This window comes from Arvicola amphibius, chromosome 4, assembly GCF_903992535.2.
Source record: "Arvicola amphibius chromosome 4, mArvAmp1.2, whole genome shotgun sequence".
In the NCBI taxonomy this organism is placed as follows: Eukaryota; Metazoa; Chordata; class Mammalia; order Rodentia; family Cricetidae; genus Arvicola; species Arvicola amphibius.
In genome coordinates, this window is record NC_052050.1 from 61,588,490 (window position 1) to 61,603,268 (window position 14,779).

General features: G+C 47.6%; 1 protein-coding gene across 1 annotated transcript; it reads left to right on the top strand.

The window, feature by feature from the left end:
* Positions 1–8,731: 8,731 nt before the first annotated feature.
* On the top strand, positions 8,732–14,283 carry Prss38 (serine protease 38). Its single transcript, XM_038325404.2, has 6 exons — positions 8,732–8,870; positions 9,036–9,198; positions 9,837–10,108; positions 10,757–10,899; positions 11,173–11,418; positions 14,005–14,283. The coding sequence occupies exons 1-6, from the start codon at positions 8,732–8,734 to the stop codon at positions 14,281–14,283; spliced, it is 1,242 nt and encodes a 413-aa protein (XP_038181332.2).
* Positions 14,284–14,779: the final 496 nt, after the last annotated feature.

The window sequence follows — 14,779 nt, forward strand, 5'->3', positions numbered from 1 at the left end:
TGTGCATTGGTGTTTTGCCTGAATGTATGCCTGTGGGAGAGTGTTGGATCCCCGGAACTGAAGTTACAGACAGTTGTGAGCTGCCATGTGGGTGTAGGACAGCCAATGCTCTTACCCACTGAGCCATTTCTCCAGCCCCCTTGATGCTTAACTGTTACATGGAACTGTGAGCAGAATGAACCCTTTCCTCCCCAAGTTGATATTGGTCATGCTATGTCATCACAGCAATAGAAGCCCTAACTAAACACCATAAAAAAAATCCCAGCATACAACTTTCCTGCTTTAAAACCTGGAAGGTGTCTCTCCAATTCCTGAGTTACAAGGCTCAGCCAAGTATAGTTAGCTTAGCCCTCTGCTCTGCCCAGCACTAAGCAGTTCCAGCTTAGGCAGCACCTTCAGATACCAGCCTCTCCCTGCCTCAGCTTCTGGCAAGGCCTGGCCAGGTAACCCTGAGCACAATGGTAGTGATACCTGGCCTCCACTTCTATCTACCTTCCTCCATCCAAGAAGACAGCCATGGGCAGTGCTTACAGCTGCCACAACCCTTGGAAACCAGACCATGGTCCTAGTGGATGTTCCTCACTGACCCTTCTCCAGTCTCCTCCCAAGTACACGTGTGAAAACTTCTCAAGAGATGATACAAGGGTTGGGGATTCAACTCAGTTGGTAGAGTGCCTTCCTAGGGTGTATAATATCCCGAGAACCTCCCCAGCATTGCCCAAAGACAGCCTGGACTATGTTAAACTGGAGGTGGGGAAGGGAGGGGAAAGAGAGAGAGAAGGGAGGCTGTAAATTTGCATACAGATAATATTGTTATTCTAGATTTTATAACTGGACAAAAAGGAACAGGTCAATCCAGACAGAATACAGGTGGGAGATTTCCCACCTCCTCCTCACCACAGGCGGACCACCCAGATAGAAGTTCAGCAGAGAACTCCAGAGAAAACTGCAGCGCAGAGCAGCAGGACCTAAGGGAGGGACACCAGCAGGATTATTTCACCCAGTAGCTGTGGTATATGAATTCTTCCTAGCAGCCCATGGAAGTTTCTCCAAACAGGATCAGATTTTAGGCCACAAAGCAAGCCTTAATAAACAGAGAAAAGGAAGTAATTTTACAATCTTTTCAGATCAACATGGAGTAAAACTGGAAGCCAAGAAGAGGAAGTATACAAAGTTATGAGCACCAGAGAGTGTGTCTTGAGTAGGCCATTGAGGAAGTCTGGGAGGAAATATGAAATTTCTAGAACCCAGTGAGCACAGATCACAACTTCAGAACTTCCAGCAAAGGCCCTTGGTTCTGAGGATGATTCACAGAGAGGAGCAGCTGCCCTGAAAAGTCAGAGACTGGGTGAGCCCTGGAACAGTGCCACTCAAACTCTTAGCATGGCAAGAACATGTGGAGCCCCAAACCAGCAGAATAACAGAAATAATCATGAGCAGAGCTGAGAATAATGAAACAGACAAAAAATACAAGTCAATGGGATAAACAATGGGTTCTTCTGAAAAGATGAACAAGATTGGCAAATCCTTAGCCAAACTAACAGAAAGAGAAAGAAGGGCTCAAATAATGAAATTAGTGGGGAAGGGAGCATGTTATAGCAGCTATCACGGAAACAGAGATCACTGGGGCACATTTGGAAAGTTTATATTCTAATAAATCAGAAAATTGTAAGAAATAGATATATTTCTCAACATATATGTCCTACCAATACTGAACTTTAACAAAGCCATACCAATCAATGATCTTAGAGCAGTGGTAACTGCCTCCCTGTTAAAAGCGCAGAGCCATACAGACTCACTGATGAACAACTACCAGGCAATTTGGCATAGTGACACACACACCTTTCATTCCAGCATGCAGGAGGCAGGGGCAGGAGGATTTCTGTGAGTATGAGACCAGCCTGGTCTACATAGTAAGTTCCAGGACAGCCAGAGCTACTGTCCCTGTCTTAAAAAAGGAAAAGAAGTGACAGATAGGGACTATAGAAATAGAAAATCGAGACTGAATCCAGCACCCATGTTGGGTGATTCATAAACATCTGTAACTGCTGTTCCAAGGCATCTGACACACTGCTCTTGTCTTCACGGGCACACACACACACACACACACACACACACACACACACACAAATAAATCTTTTGGAGAAAAGAATTGAAAAATGGGACTGTATCAAATAAATGCTTCCACACAACAAAAACAACAGCACCAAGAGCCAGCCTATAGAACAGGAGAAAAAAATTGTCAGCTGTTTATCCAATAGAAGATTAATATCCAGAATACACAAAGCACTCAAGTATAAACACCAAAAGAGTGAAGACTATATTCAATCAGTGGGCAAATTAACCAAATAGGCACTGTTCAAAAGAAAAGATACAAATGGCTAATTAATATATGAAAAAACACTCAACTTCCTAGTCATTAGGAAAATGCAATTCAAAGTTATGTTGAGATTCTGTCCCACCCTAGTTGTAATGGCTCTCACCGAGAGAGACAAAAGGTGATGGCGCCGAAGATGCACAGCAAAGGGGGCGGACACTTACACGCTGCGGTGGAAGTGTACCTTAGTGCTGTCATGCTACGCCGCTCACTTCCGGGCAGACACTGCGAGGACCCAGGCTCACCATACCATGATCATCGTGTCACCGTTTACAACAACGAGGTCACAGAGCCAGCCTGTGAGATAATGGACAAATTATCTGACACTGATCCTCAATGTGATTTTATTCAGTCACAAAGAAGGATGAAACTGTCCCATTGGCAGAAAAATGGATGTAGCTGGAGCTCATCATGTTAAGCAAAATCAATCAGGCTCAGAAAAGACGAAGAGTGCATGTTCCCTCTCATTTATAGACTCTAGAGAGGGGCTATTACAGAAGAGGGAAAGAGGGCTGGAGAGATGGCTCAGTGGTTAAGAGCACTGGCTGCTCCTCCAGAGGTCCTGAGTTCAAGTCCCAGCATCTACATGGTGACTCACAACCATCTGTAAAGAAGAGGTAAGGAGTTGAGAGGATGAGAAGGTGTCTGTCTTAGTCACTGTTCTATTGCTGCAAAGAGGCACCATGACCAAGGCGATTCTTTTTTTTTGTTTGTTTGTTTGTTTGTTTTAATTTTTTTATATTTTTTTTCCAAGGCGATTTTTGTAAGAGAAAGCATTTAACTGCGGGCTGGCTTACAGTTTTAGAGGTTTAGTCCATCATGGTGTGGAGTGTGGTGGCACCCAGGCAGATGCTGCAGCAGTAGCTGAGAGCTACATCCTGATCCCTAGGCAGAGACTCTGGGGTCGGCATGGGCTTTTAAAACTCACTCAGTGACACCCTTCCTCCAATGAGACCACACCCCCTAATCCTCTTAATCCTTTCAAACAGGGCTACTCCCTGATGACTAAGCAAGCATTCAAATATACAAGCCTATGGGGGCCATTTGTATCCAAACCACCACAGTGTCCTAGTTGGCTTTCTCTGGGGCTGTGATAAACACCACGACCGAAAGTAAGTTGGAGAGGAAAGGGTTTGTGTCACAGTCTGTCATGAAGTCAGGACAGAAACTTGAGGCGGAACTGAAGCAGAGGGCATGGGGGATCACTGCTTACTGGCTTGCTCTCCAGGTCTCACACCTCCCAGAACCACCTGCCCAGGAAGCTGGGCCCTCCCACATCAGTCCTTAATCAAGACTTGCCCATAGGCCGATCTGATGGAAGCATTTTCTCAAGTGGAGTTCCCTCTTCCCAGATGACTCTAGTTTGTGTCAAGAAATTAACCAGCACAGAGGTAATAGTGGGGAAATCACGTGCCTGCTTGGCAATGCCACTACACAAACCCATTATTTTGTATAATTAATAAACACTAATTGAAAGAAGGCTGGGAGGTGGATCAGTGGTAGAGTACTTGCTTAGCATGTACAAGGTTCTAAGTTCAATCCTCATTACCACAAGAATGTACATATAAAATTTATCGTCATAACCACTTTCGAATGTAAAGTTGAATGGTATTAACACATTCATAAGTTTGCACAATTACCAAGGCTACCTCTCTCCTCCTTCCATCTGTAATATGAAAATAGAGCCACCCACCAGCAACTGCCAGTTTCCCAGCAATCCCCACTCTACTATGTAGCTTTATAATTTTGACGAGAACAAGTAAAGTAATCAAGCACAGTGAAGAGTAGAAGGACAAAGAGCAACCAGGAATGTGAAGACAGAAAAATTAAGAAGCGGCTGGGGGTGGCAGTGTACGACTATAACCTCAGCAGGTGAAAGGCAGAGGGAGAGGATGCCTGAAGCCAGGAAGTTCCAGGTCAGCCAGGACGCCAGTGTGGGACCCCACCTCAAACAACCGGAAACTGGAGAAGAAAAGAAAGGAAAAGAAAAATTGTACTTTACTGAAGCAAAGAGGAAGAGGAGAAGGAGAAAGGGATGGGGAAGAGGAGAAGGGGAAGTGAGAAAGGGGAATAGGAGGAGAGAAAAGAGGGAGCAGGGGAGGAAAGGGAGGAGGGGGAGAAGACTATGATACAGCATTAGAGCACCCCAACACTTCTTTCCCAGTACCCCCTTTTCTCTTCCTACTGTGAGTAGCTTCTTTGGACTTGCTTTCTACTTCACAGATTCTCCCTTCATCTATGTCTAAACTCGTGCTAACGCCATTCAGTTGGCTCTGAATTTGAGTTTTGAGATTTTTAATTCCTAAAAATTCCATGGTGGTTGTTAAAAAAAAAAAGAACCCTTAAGTATATACTGTCCAGTTGCTGAGGAAATAGAGACTTAGAGGCCTAGATCCTCCTCCCTGACTCTAACACAACAAGCCATTTGCTTTATGGTCTCTGGCCGATAATTCAAGTGTCTGGATTTCTTCCCATCTGTTTTGGGCTGCTTCTCGTTCATCATATTTCCTCCCAGGTTTCTCCTGTCTTTGCTCCCAGGCTGGAGAAGTATCTAAATGTTAGTTGCAGAAATAAGTGACAGCTAGGGTGGTATTTTCACTGTCCCTCAAAGCCTGTGTTTACATTTGCTGGACACACAGATACCCCAGCCACCTGCCGTTACAGTGAGCTTTAGAACTAGATGCTTCCTGAGTGTAGGGCCTGAGCCGCCCGGATGATTCTGAGCTGGGCTGCCATCCATCAGGCTGCTGACTTGCCTCTGCCCATCCCCTCACCCTTTGGGTGTACTCCTCTTTGTTTGCAGTCAAAAGCAGGTGTGGTTGCGCATGATCCACACCCTTGATGGGTCCTGGACTCCTGTTTGTTTCCTTAACCCAGAAGGACGCCAAAAATGACAGAGTCCCTTCCTGGCCCTTCATGAAAGGGCGGGAGAGCCTGGGCGCCAGGATCTCCTTGCAAGCCTCGCTTACTCTGGAGAGTCATCACCACGCTTTAGATATTTCCTGCTTCTATGGAGATGGCATTTGTGTTCCGTGGTGAGTTTTTCCTTGTCCTCATTAGGAGGGCTGGTCCTCCCTGCATTGCTCACCATCACCGGAAACTTGTCTGCATCTTAATCTAAAGTCTTAAAGGGCTCTCTCTCCGTGGTCACTTAGGTTCAGTTCTGTTAAAAGGGTGTGGTGAGATCTTATTTTTTCCTTTCTGCAGATCCTGTGTCCAGTAGAATTCCCACTGACAGTCCATGCCTCCTGAGTCATGTGTCAGAACTCTGTATCTATGAAGATCTAAGTCTGGGATTCATTTTTGTAATAGACTCGTTTGTCTCCTTCCCCTTCAGTGGTAGAAATCTTGACTCCAAAGTGAGTGATAGCATCAGAAATAGGACGTTGGGATGTTGTGATGGTGGGGCTCATGAATGAGGGTAGATCCTTACAAAAGGGGCTGCACCAGTTCACAGATGCCAGTCTGTAAACCAAGAGGAGCCTGACAGCTACAGTGCTGACCCTCTAATCTCAGAACCCCAGCCCCAGAACTGCAAAACTGACCCCCTAATCTCAGAACCCCAGCCCCAGAACTGCAAAGCTGACCCCCTAATCTCAGAACCCCAGCCCCAGAACTGCAAAACTGACACTCTAATCTCAGAACCCCAGCTCCAGAACCACAAAGCTGACCCCCTAATCTCAGAACCCCAGCCCCAGAACCACAAAGCTGACCCCCTAATCTCAGAACCCCAGCTCCAGAATCGCAAAGCTGACCCCCTAATCTCAGAACCACAAAGCTGACCCCCTAATCTCAGAACCCCAGCCCCAGAACTGCAAAACTGACCCCCTAATCTCAGAACCCCAGCCCCAGAACTGCAAAGCTGACCCTCTAATCTCAGAACCCCAGCCCCAGAACTGCAAAGCTGACCCTCTAATCTCAGAACCCCAGCACCAGAACTGCAAAGCTGACCCTCTAATCTCAGAACCCCAGCCCCAGAACTGCAAAGCTGACCCCCTAATCTCAGAACCCCAGCCCCAGAACTGCAAAACTGACCCCCTAATCTCAGAACCCCATCCCCAGAACTGCAAAACTGACCCTCTAATCTCAGAACCCCAGCCCCAGAACTGCAAAGCATGCTGTCTGTTTTCACAAGCCATCTAGCATATGGAGTTTTGGGTTTTTTAAAAAAATGATTTTATACATATATATATGTACATATATACACATTCATATATATGTATGTATTGCCTGCATATATGTCTTGTCTGTGCACCATGCGTGTCCAGCGCTTGAGGAAGCCAGAAGAGCACTGGATGCCCTGGAACTGGAGCTGCAGATGGTTGTGAGCCACAGCAGAGGTGCTAAGAATTGAACCCAGGTCCCCTGGAAGAGCAGCATTAGATCTTTGTTTGTTTGTTTTGTTTTTAAAGACAGGGTTTCTTTGTGTAGCTTTGGCTGTCCTGAAACTAGCTCTTGTGGACCAGGCTGGCCTCCAACTCACAGACATCTGCCTGCCTCTGCCTCCCGAGTGCTGGGATTGAAGGCACGTCCACCACAGTCTTAGATCTTAATCACAGAACTATCTCTTACCCTGGAGATTTGTTTTTGCAACCTGAGTTGATGAAGACGATTCCATTATGTCTTTCTTCCCCAACCTCTGTTAATTTTTTGTTCTAGGTTCTACCTTACTGATATTTTAATTGCCACAGCCTTATTCTTGTTTGGCTTCTGAGAATCTAGTGTGATTAGAAACAGCTGTATTTATGACATCAACTTCATACCCAAGTGCACAGGCTAGCTCCACCCCTCTGACTTTGATAGCTCTCATAATATTTTGTAATTTTCTCATTCTTTATTACATAGCCTTATGGAATCCTCTCCTTAACATATTTTTTAAATTATGTGTATTTATGTGAGTGAAGTCATGTGCACATTGTGCCAGTGCCCTCTATGGTCATAGGTGACAGATCCCTGGAGCTGGAGTTACAGGTAGTTATGAATTGTCTAATTTGGGTGCTAGGAATCAAACACAGGTCCTCTACAAGAGCAATACAAATACAGCCTTCTAACCATTGAGCCACCTCACCAGCCCCAAATACAGGTTTTTTGTTGTTGTTGTTGTTTCTTTTGTTTTAAGATAGGGTCTCCTTGTGTAGCCCTGACCTTGAACTCACCTGCTTCCCCAGTGCTGGAATTAAAGGCCTGCACCACCACAATCAGCTAGAATCCTCTTTTGAGAGTAAAGAACTGTATACAGTTGTCGAAATTTGCAAGAAGGGGTAGGTTTTACTGTATATAAACAAAGATTTAATTTTTTAAATATTTATTTATTTATTATGTATACAATATTCTGTGTGTATACCTGCTGGCCAGAAGAGGGCACCAGACCCCATTACAGATGGTTGTGAGCCACCATGTGGTTGCTGGGAATTGAACTCAGGACCTTTGGAAGAGCAGGCAGTGCTCTTAACCTCTGAGCCATCTCTCCAGCCCAAAGATTTAATTTTTTAAAAAGATTTATTTATAGTGTTCTGCCTGCACGTTTCCCTGCAGGCCAGAAGAGGGCACCAGATCGTATTGCAGATGGTTTTTGTGCAGCCCTGTGGTTGCTGGGAATTAAACTCAGGACCTTTGGAAGAACAGTGTTCTTAACCTCTGAGCTATCTCTCCAGCCCAAATGTAACTTTTTAAAAAGGTGAATTTTTTTTTTAAATTATTTCATGTGCATTGGTGTGAAGGTGTCAGATCCCCGGAACAAGATGTGAGCTGCCATATGGGTACTGGTGGGAATTGAACCTGGGTTCTCTGGAAGAACAACCAGAGCTCCTAGCCACTGAGCCATCTCTCCAGCCCCTAAAAGGAGTTTCAATAGCAGATAGTGTATGTGTAGATAGTAATAATTTGACAGATCAGAGAGAGCTAAAAGCACTGCGATTTATAACACAGACTTCTCAGACAGAACCTGTATATCCAGGTCTGACCATGGTGTGTGTGTGTTGGGGGGGATTTAAGGGTCCGTCCTAAATACTGTCAGTTGATAGGTCCCTTCATCTGCTGAGGACGGTTACCGGCTGAAGACATCATCATCAAGTATACAGGCCCAGATACGGTCGTCTGTACCTGAGGTGAGGACAGGCATCCTGCCCTGCTGGCAGTGTGGTCATTTGGCACTCTTCAACGTTAGCCTCCCCATGGCTCAGGATCTCTCTGCCAACATCCACCGCTCACTCGCTCAAAGTCACCTGCTGGGGGCGCCACCAACGCATCCAGTATCAAGTCGTCACGTGTCCGGCTTGCGGCCTCACGGGGAAGGGGGCGCTGTCACATTTCCTAGTCAGCTGCCCCCTCCTGTTGGACTGCGCCTCCGGCTTCATGGCCGCCCCCGCTTCCGACCTGGGCCCCGTAGGATACCTGCTACTACTCCTGCTGGTTACCCCAATCTGGGTCGCATCAGTCAGTCACCGACACCGACACCCTAAAAGCCAGGCAAATTCATTGAGTAGTGACGTGGGTAGGTCCCCGTCCAGACTCGGGGACTGGTGGTCCTTTCATCCCGGGTGGAACCTCGGCCTGGCCCCTCCCAACTCACCCCCAAGTTGTCTCCCCTCCCCCACCCGTGGCCTGCCCCTCCCGTGGTGTGGCCTTCTGCCCACTCTGCATTTGTTCCTCTCCTCAGCCTGTGGCCAGTCAGTTCTGGAGGGTAAGATCTTGGGAGGAATGCCGTCCCCCTTTCAGAAATGGCCTTGGCTGGTCAGCCTGCATTACGCTGGCTTTCATATCTGCGGTGGCTCCATTCTCAATGCCTACTGGGTGCTGACGGCAGCACACTGCTTTACCAGGTGAGAGGTGCAGGGGCTGTTAAGGGTAATGGGACAGGGACACAGGAAAGGAAAAGCCTGGACCATGTACATGCCCATGGCTTGGACTGCTGTACCCACCTCCGTCCATCAAGCCCTATCCACCAAGACTGATACACTCATGCCCCGGTCCTCTGGCTCCAAGTTGCTTCCCGTAGACCAACATAGATTTATCTGCCCTGGCTAGTGGCCAGACCAGTACCTGGATGCATGGCCTGTCCTCATGAGTGTAGCCCTCCTTTACTGACTAAGCTATGCTCCTACTGGGTTTACCCTCATCAGGAAGGTCCCCACACTAGAGGCCATGTTTTCCACAGTGAGCACAGAGCTTTCTCTGGGCAGATGGCCCTGTCTCCTGAGCATCCTCAAGTCAGGCCCACAGCTGTTCAAAAGAGACCAAAGGGGGTCCGGTCCATGTGCATGGTTATCTGGCTCTCATAGCCACAGACTCCCAATGCTCCCCAAGTCTCCATCAGCCCAAATCAGGATCTGTTGGAGGTCAGTCAGATAGGTCTACACTGGTCTGCAGGCAGGCCTGGGCTTTTCAGTCTGGCAGACCCCCATCTGTGGGCTGATGATACAGGGGGCTGCAGGCAGTTGGCCTCCATTCTGGTCGGCAGGGAGAAGAAGATTGAAATCTTTGATGTGTATGTGGGCATCAACAACCTCGACGTGGCCACCAGACACACCCAGTGGTTTGAGATTAACAAGGTGATCATTCACCCCACCTATGAACTCTTTCACCCTGTTGGAGGGGACGTGGCTCTTGTGCAGCTGAAGAGCGCCATCACATTCTCTGACTCTGTGCTCCCCGTTTGCATGCCGCCTTCCAACATCAACCTCGACAATGTGCCTTGCTGGGCCGCTGGATGGGGACTGGTCTCACAGCAAGGTACAAGCCAAACACGATCTCATAGGAGCAGAGCATAGAATGGGTGTCCATGGCGTCTGGGAAGGTGAATAGGAGAATAGCCAGAAGATGCAGACACTAAGGAAATAGTCCACCGCCAATAAAAAATAGCTACTGGAGATGAAAATTCCATTAAGGGGTTTATGGCAAGAGGGAGAACCAGTGACCTTGGAGATAGATGAATAGAAATTATCCATATTGAAACAGCAGCAACAAAATATGTGTGAAAGGGGAACAGAATGAGAAGGAAAAAGAAACTCCCAAAAGTGGGTGGGGGGTTCCCTGTGTGGGTGGGGCTTCCCTGTATTGGTGGGTATCCTTGTGGGTGGGACTTCCCTGTGTGGGTGGGATGTCCCTGTGTGGGTGGGGCTTCCCTGTATTGGTGGGTATCCTTGTAGGTGGGGCTTCCTTGTGTAGGTGGGGCTTCCCTGTGTGGGCCTGGCCTGTCTGTGTGTTGGGTGTCTCTTGTATATGTACAGGACTCCTCTTGAGGTGGGGATTCCGTCCAGTTTTGTCCTCCATTGACCAAGAACCCAAGAATATCTGTGGCTGCTTTCCTCCAGGAACTAAGACTTCGCTGGACTCAGACAGGCACCCTCACCTGGCAGTTCCTCTCCCTTCTCCTCATAGGCGACACCTTGAAACAGCTACAGGAAGTCCAGTTGCCACTAATCCCCAAGTTCCAGTGCCAGCTGCTCTATGGATATGTATCTTACCTCCTGCCAGAAATGCTGTGTGCTGGAGACATCATGAATGTGAAGAATGTGTGTGAGGTGCGCCCCATTCTTTGCCCCCTTCTTTCGGACCAGAGCTGGGCTCTAGTGGAGGTAGGGGACTGCTGGGGTGGCTGGATCCGGGCAGTGTGTCACCACCACACACTCACACACTTGTGCCAGACCTCAGTGCTGAGGCTCTGGGCTCTGTGGCAGTCAGACAGGGGACTTTGTGTGTGAGGGGGGCAGGGGGGAAAATGGGACAGAGGCCACCCTGCACCCGAGGGCCATACCTGGACTAGTAGATCACAGACAGCCCCTCTTCCTTCACAGGGTGACTCTGGTGGCCCACTGGTATGTAAGCTGAACCAGACCTGGCTGCAGATTGGAATAGTTAGCTGGGGCCGTGGGTGCTCCCAACCCCTGTACCCAGGGGTGTATGCCAATGTCTCCTATTTTTTGAGTTGGATCAATTATCATGTGAAGACCACACCCATTCCTCCTCTGCTGCTCCCCTCGCTCTCTTCATCCCTGAGAGCCACCCTTAGCGTTTTTGTGACCGTGCTGGCGAGCCTGTTGGTGTGGTGAGGACTGGTACGCCACCCCTGTGGGACGCCACCCCTATGGGTTACCTCATGCCCTGTTCCTATTCTCTGTAGCTCTCCAGCCCCGCCCCCACACACTTTGTGTCATGAAGCCAGGACACTTGTCCCAGACTTTATCTAAGTCTGTAAAAAGCTGAGCAAAAGAAGTGGAGAGGGTCAGAGATGGACCAGGAGGGAGAGCTGGGGGACAGCTGGGGTGAGCCAAGAGCTTGAGCTCTCTACAGTCAAACTTATTAAAACGTTTGTGATCCGCCGCCGTGGAACTCCTTGCCTCGCCTCCCACTCCAGTCTCATTACAGAGCCTTCCCTGTGCAATGTGTAAAGTCCACACATTCAGACAGACATGTGTCCCACCATGTGAAAAGAGGCACAGGAGACTGGAGAGATGGCTCAATGCTTAAGAGCACTGACTGCTCTTGGAGAGGACCCAGGTTCAGTCCCCAGCAACCACACTGCAGCTAACAGCCATCTCTAACCCCAGTTTCAGGGATCTACTGCCCACTTTTGGCATCCACAGACACCAGGAACAAGGCACACATGAGTTACACAGATATACATGGGGGTGAAACATCCATCCACATAAGATATAGTAATATATTTTATTATATAAATTTATATAAAATATGGTTTAGGGGGCTGGGAAGAGAAAGGTACAAAACAAACTGAACTTTTCTAGACACCTGGGCAGGTCTGTGGGCACAGCCCAAGTGAGGGGAAAGGTGATGGATTCAGTTTAAATGTCAAAAAAGAGTTTGGAAACATGGCAACATACTAAGTGGGGAAGCAGAAAACATAAACTGAGAATAAGCAGATACGGGGAAGAAGCTGAAAGGGTATATGTGTAGAAATGAATCAGTAGAAAGCTCTATAGCACCCAGTCTGGGGTCTGCAGGACCTGTACCCCCAGGTTCTGCCAGCTTCAGATAGAAATAGCCCCCCGAATTTCATGTCTGCTGAACATGAACGGACTCCCCAGACAATGCAGCATGGCGATGATTGGCATTAGTGGCAGCTGCACTGTGTCGGGGGTCGTAGTCGCCTATAGGTGGTTTAGATTTGTGTGAGGAAGCAGGCATGGTGGCACAGGCCTATAGTTCTGGCACTCAGGATGCTGAAGTAGGAGGGTGACAAGTTTGAGGCCAGCCTGGCCTACCTGGAGAGAAACCTGTCATTAAAAAATAAAATGTATGTGCATAGATGTGAAAAGCACATCATTTTTATGAGGGTCCGAGCTTGTGGCATGTGGCAGAGTCCTGCCGCAGACCCTGCAAGATGCCGAAGAACCTCTGGATTTCAAAATGTTGCCTTTCTTTTTTCTTTTTTTCAAGACAGGATCTCTCTGTGTAACAGCCCTGGCTGTCTTGGAACTTTGCTCTGTAGACCAGGCTGGCCTCGAACTCACAGAGATCCACCTGCCTCTGTCTCCCGAGTACTGGGGTTAAAGGCGTGCGCCACCACCACCCAGCAAAATGTTGGTTTTTATGGAAAGAAACAAAAAGTAGGGAAGCAATTATTAACTTAAGATAGGAGAAGAAAACAAAAGTCCATGAAAGAAAAGACACAGAGAATACCTACTGAGTAGACAGTGTGTAAGAGCTCAAAGAAGGTATTATATGTAATTCTATGCAAATAAATAATTTAAAAGTACTTTAAAAAGCTAGCCCCAGCAGAGAAAGAGGGTTAAAACAGACCAGATTCCATAAACAAATGGAGGTATTTAAGAAAGTGACACTTACCCCCACCCCCATTTAGTACAGTTCCTGGGAACAAGTTTCCTTGGGAGATAGACTTAACCCTTCACTACAGAGATGGCCGAGCACTGCTTGGACTGCTGGAAGCTCAGGCAAGAGAGCAGCCTTCCACTTGCCACCAGAAGCAGCTTTGGATGAAGAGACACTAACATAATCCAATAATTAGGGATTCCAAAACCCTAATGAGGGGCAGGTGAGATGGTTCAGTGAGGAAAGGGGCTTGCCGTCAAGCCTAAAGGCCTGAGTTCAATCCCAGGGACCTTCAGGGTAGAGACAACTGACCCCACAAGATATCCTTTAAGCTCTATGTGTGTCTTTTAGCACAGGAGCACATACACACATACCTAAGTAAATAATAAATGTAATGAAAAATAAATAAAAACCCTACGGAAAGATTAACAAACAGAATCCTAGCTTACTCTTCAAAATAGTGCCCTACGATCAAATGGGACCTAATCTGTCATATGAGACTTATTAATGTTAGGCAGGGCGGTGGTGATGCACACCTTTAATCCCAGCACTCCGGACACAGAGGCAAGTAGATCTTAGTGAGTTTGAGTCCAGCCTGGCCTACAGAGCTAGTTCCAGGACAGCCAGGGTTACACAGAGAAACCCTGTCTCGAAAAACTAAAGGGGAAAAAAAGTTAGTAAATACATAGATAAAATTCACCGTATCCATTGTTCTGCTTTGGCAAATACCAATGAGAAAGTTTTTGATAAATTCAGAAGCCATTTTTTGTTTTCAAAAGCAAGTAGGATTATATAGTTAAGAAGATGTGTACTTGAATCCCTCAGTCTAACCTTGGCAGAGTGGCATTAGAGATGCTCTAAGGCCTGAAATACAGGGAGGCTGGAGCAGTCCTGGCTCTGCTCCTGAATCCGTCACCACAGTCACACAGAGGACCTGTCCCAGGAAATGGAAGGGACGGTTTGAGACATCTTTTGTAAAAGGGACTTGGATGAAAGTGAGAATTGACTGTGGGCATCAGCCACTTGTGAAGAGAAACACGTCAGAGGTGGCGGTGCCTCAGCAGAGAGCACAGCCTGGCAGAGAAGAAGAGAACAAGACTCCACGCCTGGAGCCCTAGCATGGCTTGCGGAAACGGGGATGAATCCATTAAACGCCACCACAGGCGGAGTGTCTTACAAAGCTCATGTGTTTCTTTGGTTTGCAGTTCAGAGCATGGTGCTAATAGTGTACCATGGTGGATGGCACCCTATCATGGCACAACAGCATATCAGCGAGTGCTGCCCATCAGTTGCCCCCTCCTTAACCCACAAATCTAGAAGTTCCTCTGTGATTAATCTACTGTGAGACCAGCTCCTCAGCACCCAGGCACCTCTACAGGGAACTGACTTATGGCTTAGGGACCAAGTGTCTGACACATGGGTATGGGGGACATAGCCAAGCCCTAGGACCCCTAAAAACAGCAAAGATGCAAAGAAAAAGTAGACTTGAGGCTAGGCATATACTATCTATATACTTGCCTAACATGTATGAAGCCTAGGGATGGATCTCCAGCACCGCATAAATCAGGTATGGTACCATACACTTGTGATCTCAGTACTTGGAAGATGGAGATG

Coding starts and splice junctions, on each gene's coding strand:
- Prss38 (XM_038325404.2), top strand. CDS start 8,732: ATGGCCGCCCCCGCTTCCGACCTGGGCCCCGTAGGATACCTGCTACTA. Junction 10,109..10,756: donor GGGACTGGTCTCACAGCAAG/GTACAAGCCAAA, acceptor TTCTCCTCATAG/GCGACACCTTGAAACAGCTA. Junction 10,900..11,172: donor ATGTGAAGAATGTGTGTGAG/GTGCGCCCCATT, acceptor CTTCCTTCACAG/GGTGACTCTGGTGGCCCACT.